The sequence below is a fragment of the Pelodiscus sinensis genome, chromosome 18, assembly GCF_049634645.1.
Source record: "Pelodiscus sinensis isolate JC-2024 chromosome 18, ASM4963464v1, whole genome shotgun sequence".
NCBI classification, from domain to species: domain Eukaryota; kingdom Metazoa; phylum Chordata; order Testudines; family Trionychidae; genus Pelodiscus; species Pelodiscus sinensis.
In genome coordinates, this window is record NC_134728.1 from 1,986,442 (window position 1) to 1,993,618 (window position 7,177).

Genomic DNA, 7,177 nt, shown 5'->3' on the forward strand with positions numbered 1-7,177 from the left:
CCTTGCCAGTCTAGACGCAGCCAATGGGAGGAGAGGAGAGAAAGTCTCTGGGACATACAAGGCAGCCTTCCCTGTTTATGCCGGCACGTTGCTTCTAAGCGAGGCCTGGCTCCCTAGTGAGCTAGAGCAGAGGGCTGCCAGCAGGACTCCTGGGTTCTAGTCTGAGCTCCGAGAGGGGAGTGTTGCCTAGCAGTTAGGAGGAGGGGGGGGCCCTGCGTCAGGATGCCTGGGTTCTGTCCCCAGCTCTGCCCTTTGCAATGTGGCTCCAGGGCGCTGCCTTCGACCTGACGCCCTGCCAGGAAGCTACAGCGATACCCTCAGAGCCCCAGGCTGCCTGCGACACCCCACAGCCGAGGGCGACTTGTCCCTGCCAACCTGGGGCCGGGCTCTTCAGAGAGCATCCTGGCCTGTGCAGCCCAGCACACAGGCTGCCGGATGCCCCGGAGGCTGGACCAGCCGTGGTACCCCGTGGCCTGGAGCTGGATCCTACTCTCAGGATCCTAGACCTGGATTTACAGCGTCTCTGAGCCCAGCATCTTTCCAGGGCAGTCAGATGCTGCGGGGCTGCCCTGCCCAGGAGCCCTGGGAGATAGGACCTTTCCTCTCGGGCCGCCAATGCCCGTGGCCCTGCCCGCCATGTTTGGCCTTGGCCGCCCCGCCAGCCTGGATCCCCCTCTGCCCCGGAGCTGCCCAGCCTGCGACTGACGGCCCTGCCGCACACTCCCATCCACTGAGCCTGGCTGACACACACAGCCTCGCATCCTCCCGCTTCCTCTGACTCACGCTGCTCAGCTGCGACGCCTGTGCGGAGCCAGCCTCTCGCGAGCTGCTGGCTGGGAGACGCCGGGCCCTGCAACAGGTAACCAGCTCTCTCTCCTCGCTGCCCCGGCCGGCTGCCCCCCAGCCCGGCTCTCCCCCCCGTCGCTCCCTCCCGTCCAGCGGCTGCGGCTGCGCGGCCCTTTGGAAAAGCAAATTCACTCCGGCTCCCCCCGGCCGCCAAACCGCCAAGCCCTGGCCCCAGCCGGCGCCCGCTGCGTCCCCGCCGGCTGCAGAGAGGGGAGGCGCCCGCGGGTCTGGATACCACCGGAGCAAGATCTGTCGTCCTGCTACGGGCCACGAGCCGGAGGGCGTCCTGCACGCCAAGGGGCTTTCTCCGGAGGCAGGGCCCAGAGGGGAAAGGATGCGCTAGGAGCCCAGCCAGCGGTAAGGGCGCGGGTTACCCCGTGGGGGAGGCGGCGTGGCCCAGGGTCCCCGCTCGGCCTTGTGCTGCGGGCCCTGGCCGTGGCTGGCCGAGCAGGACGGAAGGAAGGGGCGTGCGGGGTGTTGGGGGCACTGGCGGGGCGCAGGAGCTGCAGCGTGGCAGACAGTGCTGTTTACTCGCCTCTGACTCACCCGTCCAGGGGCGGGGGAGATTTTCTGGCGCCTGAGGCCGACCAGGCCTCCTTATGGAGCCCCACAGGAAGACTGGGGCAGGGGGCTTCTGGGTACCGGCACAGGGAAGGGTCGGGCATGGGGCATTTGTCATGAATGGGGCCACAGCCCAGCGGAGCGGGATGGTTCGACTGGCGGTGCCTCAATGAGCCTGTGCTGAGCGCCCCAGCCGGCCGACAGGCCTGGGGTGGGTCAGGCCAGGCCGGCTGGCACGTCTCTCTGGCCAGCGGACGGGTCAGTGCCGTGGGCAAGGCCGCAGCCGGGCCTGGGCTCCCTGAAATGGACACAGATGCTTGGCGTCCCCCATCGGGTGCTTGCGGCCGGTGGGGGGAGCAGTGCCCCCCTCGCCCCCCCGGGGTGCCACGCCAGAGACTCCAGGGAGGAGTTTGGCCCCCTCGGCCCTTCTCAAACGCCCGCCCCGGGGCTGCAGGGGTCCCCGTGCTCTGCCCCTTGTGCCCGGCGGGGAGGCTCCGCCATCCCCCCCCCCCCCAGGCTCTGCTCCACCAGCTCTGCTGTCAGCGGGCCCGGCCCCAGCTGTGACTGCGGCCCAGCGTTCCCATGGCGATGCCCAATCAGCCCTGGGCTGCGCGGCGGCGATTGGTGGGGAGCGCGGGGCAGGGAGGGGCGGGGAGGGGCGGGGAGGGGGGGCTCCAGCAGGAGGAGGCAGAGCGAAGTGGTCCCAGCCCGTCTGCTGCTCCCCCCCCCCCCCCCTCGTGTGATTGGGTAGCCGGGATAGCCTGACAGCGGGTCCGACGTGGCACAGGGAGAACTCGGGCAGCCCCGCGGCGCTGCTGGCAGGGGGACCCAGAAAGGGGCCCTCAGCAATGAGGGTCACGCCCCCTCGCCTGGCTACCCAAGCTTAGGGTCCCCCCACGCCCGGGGGGGAGGTGGCCCCCAAATCATTTCATTGGCCCTTCCCAAGTCCTGCAGGGCTGGCTCTGCCCACGGGACGGGTCCATTCCTGGCCCCATTGGCGTCTACAGCCACCCCTCCCCCCAACATCAGTGGGGCAGAAACCCGACACTGAGCAGGGGAGCCGCGGGATCAGGGCCCCCCGGCCAGTCCCTGGGGCAAAGGGCCCACTGCAGTGCCACTGACCTGCTGAGAATGTCTCCTGGGTACCAGCAGGAGGCGCTCTCAGGAGGCTGAGATCGGAGGTCGGAAATATCTTTCCTGTCCCCTACCTGCCTCCATGTCCCTCCCGGCTCCCGGCCATCAGCCCCGGCTACCCAGAGCCTCTCTGCCCGAGCTCATGGGGATGGGGTTTCAAACACCACGTTCTGCCCAACATGCAGGGAAGCTGCTGCCCAGTGTGCCCAGCAGGGAGAGGGCTCCAGCAGGGGGGTGCGCCCGGCTTGGGGGGTCCTGCCCCACACAGCGGGAGGGGGCCATGCTCAGAAAGAGGAGGGGGTCAAAGCTGAGTCAGCGATTTACAGACCGGCTCTGACTTGCCCCATTCCCGCCCAACGGGAACGAGCCACAGCTTCACTGACCAGCCCCTTTTCCACTGCTGGGGAAACCGAGTCATGCAGCGATTGGGTGACTCGCCCAAGGCCTCTTGGCCAGCTGTCTGCACGGCTTGGGACTGACCCCGGGAGGCCTGGGTCCTGTCTCTCCTCTAACCACTAGGGGATGCTCTCTAGCTGAGTCCTGGGCAGGCACAGGGAGGGAGCCTCGTGCTGTGGGAAAGGCAGGAGTCAGCGGGGTGCTCGCGCCCCCCACGCCCTCACCCACTCTCCTCTGGAGCGGACTGTGCTCAGCAGAACGGGGCTGGCTGCAGTCACGCCCTGGCGTCCGGAGGTATCCCGTGGCTGGCCCCGAAGTGCCACGTCCGTGAGGCGCCCGGAGGGGCTCACAGCCCCCAGAGCTCGGCATCAGCAGAGAAGGGGCATCCCGACCAGTGTTCTCCGTCCCCCCAGGCCCCATGCCTGCCTGTGGCCCGTCGTGCAGCTGCAGCCGGGGGCCCAACGTGGAGTACGGGAAGTGGTACGGCGTCCGCTCCTACCTGCATCTCTTCTACGAGGACTGCACCAGCGTCGGCCTGGCCGCTGGTACAGCCGAGCCCCCGGGCTCTCCTGCCCTGGACGGATGGTCCTCCCTCGTCTGGAAGGTAAGAACTGTGGGCCAGCATCATTCGCCTGCTGAGAGCACCCTGCCGGGGCATCATCTCTGGACACGCAAGCCCCCGCATCCCAGGGTATCCCCCCGAAACTCTGCAGCCCACAGGAAGAGCCTGGGCTCCCCCCATTTGGTTCACCTGGCATCACCCGCTCTGGCCCCCAGTTAGGAGGCAGGAGATCCCCCCGGAGGCCCAGGGAAGAAGGAGGGGATGCCAGGGATGCCGGGTGAGGCTTGGAGGGGCAGGGATCAGAATCGCTCGGCAGGCAGGTACATCACCGGCCTTCCCCCACAGCTCAGCCCAAGCAGCCCTACCCCCCCCAGCCTCCCCCACGCAGGCCAGCCCCCCAGCCCTGGGCTTCCGCTGACCCCATCCCACAGCCCGGGACCTCCCCGAAACGATCCCTCTGGGAACTAGAGCAGATCTTGTGGAACCCAGCCAAGCCGGGTGTAAAACTGGCCGGCGAAGGACAATCCCGGCAGCCCTCCGTGAGTTGCCCCCTCACTGCCCTCAGCTCCCCGGGAAGGGCTTGCTCCTCATTTCAGGAGGACACGAGCCGACGTAGGAGAACCGGCCCTGCCCCGCTGGAGGAGAAACGCCCCTAGCTGGAGGCGGGCCCTGGCTGCGAGACCCCGCCTGCCCGGGATCCCAACCCGAACTCTCCCTTTTATCTGAGGGTCTGGACTCACTCCTCAGCCTCGCCACTCAGCCCTGGGGAGAGGGGGTCCTTAGTCCCTTTGTATAGGGGGAAACTGAGGCACACAGAGGGTGAGACCTGCCTGCTTCAGGCCTGGAGGGAGGGGCAAGCCGGGAGTCCTGCCTCCCTGCCCCCACCCCTTGAAAGTGCCGGCCCTGCAAGCTGAGCACCACACTACGGAGCCTCAGGCGCAGCGCCAGGTGGCTTCCCCGCCGAGCGGAGGGGAGGAAGCAGCTGACAGGCTCTCAGGCTAGGCCTTCCCCTCCTCCCCATGTGATGGAGCAGGGTCCCCAGGCCAGCTGGGGGCCCAGAGATCAGCTGACCGCCCCCTCTCCCCAGGAACCAGCGAGCACCACCCTGCAGAGTCCGCTGCAGCTGTGCGGCGTCCTCAGGGCCATACAGGCACCATTGGGTGTGGTTCACATAACTCACCCCGAGCATGGGCGGTGGAGGAAGGCCCAGCTGGGGAAGGCAGCCGAAGCCCCGCCCCTTCTGCCCAAAGCCACACCCCTTCCCAGAGACCACGCCCCTTCACAACATTCCCCCCCCCCCCCCCCCAGCTGAGGGCGCCGGGGCATGATCCCAGCCCCTCCTGGATGACTGGGCAGGGTAGACAGTTTTGGAAAGGCAATGCCTTCCCTTGCCCACATTACCCACCACCCATGGCTGTGGTCCTCATCTGCGGCCCACAATGGTGAACAGCTTTAGAGCCACAGGCTAGGAGGGGAAACTGAGGCACCGGGAGGGGGCGGGCCATTCTAGCCCTAGCCCCAGCATTGCAGCTTCTCCTCCGGCTCTAACACGCTGACCGAGCCCTTTGCGTCCCGGCCCCAGGTGAGTCTCCCGGTGGGAAGCCTGTTCCTGCTGCTCGGAGCCGCGGCGCTGGCCACGGGGTACCTGGTGCCCCCGAAGCTGGAGGGCATCGGCGAGGGAGAGTTCATGGTGCTGGACCTGCAGGCCATGGCGTATAACCGTGCCCTGGTGACCTGCAGACTGGTGGGCACCACCCTGTGCGCCGTGGCCGGGGTCCTGGGGGCGGCCTGCGTCCTGGCCGGCCTGCTGGGCAGGGCTGCGCGAGCCGGCCGGGGCGAGGAAGAGGAGGAGCAGCAGCTGTCGCCCATCCTGTGGGAGAGCCCCCCGAAGAAAACCGGCACCATCATCGCGGGAGCCCCGGCCCCGCCCTTCGGCGCGGCCCGGCTACAAGGCATACAGCCCCAGGGGGGCACCCAGGCCCCCCTCCTGCCTCCCTCCACCGCCACTGCAGCTCCCTGAGGCGGCATGCTCCTGACACGCCCAGACTAGCAGCCCCCCACCCTTGCTGCGAGGCGCCCCACATGCCACCATTCAGCGCTTGCCGGAGGAAGGCGGGCGCAGCACCGGGCCCCTTCCCGTGGCTTCATCTGCAGAACCCGGGCAGCTGCACGTGGCTAACGTGAAACCTTCCACGGGGGAGACAGGGAGGGGAGTGAGGAAGGGGGAGGCTGTGGCCCCCGCCCTCCCCTTGAGAAGGTTTGCGACGTGCTGGGGGGGCCTTCTGGCCAGGCCCGCTGGATCAAACCAGAACCAAAATGCTCCCCTGTGCTCACCTCACGCCACACCCTGGGCTCCAGCTGCACCCTCCCCTGCAAGAAGGAAGCTGGGGGCGGAGGAAGGGGCGGGTGAGGATTGGCCGTCACCTGATGGACCAACCCCCAGCTGTTTTGTGGTCCAGCTCCCTCCGCCCCGGCCGTATCCGGCCAGCCGCCTCCTCCTGCCATGCGAGTTCAATAAAGTGACAAATTAACTCCGGTTCGTCGGTCACTTCTGGCCGGACTTTGTCACGGTCCCACGAGCAGCGACTCCCACGTGACACCAGACACCGTGCGACTTGTCCTCAGATCACGAGAGATGCCACAACGTCCGTTCCAGTGGGATGCCCTTGCCAAAAAGCAAACAAGATTCTGGGAGGCATTAGCCAGAGTGTTGTGAGCGAGACACGAGGAGTCATTCTTCTGCTCTACTCTGCACTGATTAGCCCTCGGTCCGAGTCTTGTGTCCAGTTCTGGGCACCGCATTTCAAGAAAGATGGGGAGACATTGGAGAGGGTCCAGAGACGAGCAACAAGAATGAGGAAAGGTCTAGAGAACAGGAGCTGTGCGGGAAGACTTAGAGAACTGGGTTGGTTTAGTTTAGAAAAGTACCTATGTACTTTTCAAGTACCTAAACGGGTGTTACAAGGAGGAGAGAGACAAATTGTTCTCCTTGGCTCTGAGGATAGGACAAGAAGCAATGGGCTTAAACTGCAGCAAGGGAGCTTGAAGTTGGACATGAGGAAAAACTTCCCAACTGTCCCGGTGGTTAAACACGGGAATAAGTTGCCTGGGGAGGTTGTGGAATCTCCATCCCTGGAGACATTGAAGAACAGGTTGGACAGACACCTGGCAGGGATGATCTAGATTGTGCTGGGTCCTGCCGGGAGGGCAGGGGGCTGGACTTGATGCCTCTCGAGGGCCCTGCCAGTTTTAGTGTCTGTGATTCTATGATTCTAAGATATTTCACCGTTAGGCTCAGGGACTTGGGCCTTCGCCCCTCAGTGGGACTCCAGCAGAGTGAACCACCTGGGCAGGGGTGTTCTAGGAAAGTCCGGACAGAATTGATTTTGCAGGGCCATGGGGCTATTCAGTCCTGCATCCCGTTCACCCCACGCCTCAGCCCGGTTGGGGACTTGGGGTCAATGGTCCCGGTTCAGCCCGTCTGCCAGGGCTAAGCTCGGGTGCTCAGTTCAGTCTGAGTGAGAGGCACAGACTCGATCCACGCTCAGCACTTCCTGGCTTTGGGGCCGGCAGCTGCCGGTGCCCCAGCCAGGGCGACCCGGGGAACCCATGTGGGCAAGGCCCAGGGCATGGGTCACACCCCGGGAAGGGTGCTGGCAGGCAGGGAGCCCTGCAGGA

The 7,177-nt window shown here is 66.1% G+C and overlaps 1 protein-coding gene across 2 annotated transcripts; it reads left to right on the top strand.

The window, feature by feature from the left end:
* The first annotated feature begins 790 nt into the window (after positions 1 to 790).
* On the top strand, positions 791 to 6,736 carry NRSN2 (neurensin 2). 2 transcript variants are annotated; one of them, XM_075900882.1, is made up of 3 exons: positions 791 to 859; positions 3,351 to 3,541; positions 5,082 to 6,736. In XM_075900882.1, exons 2-3 carry the CDS (start codon positions 3,356 to 3,358, stop codon positions 5,517 to 5,519), a joined length of 624 nt encoding a protein of 207 aa, XP_075756997.1. In that variant the 5' UTR covers positions 791 to 859; positions 3,351 to 3,355; the 3' UTR covers positions 5,520 to 6,736. The 2 variants fall into 2 exon arrangements, with proteins under 2 accessions (XP_075756997.1, XP_075756996.1); XM_075900881.1 differs by having other exon boundaries at positions 847 to 1,203.
* Positions 6,737 to 7,177: the final 441 nt, after the last annotated feature.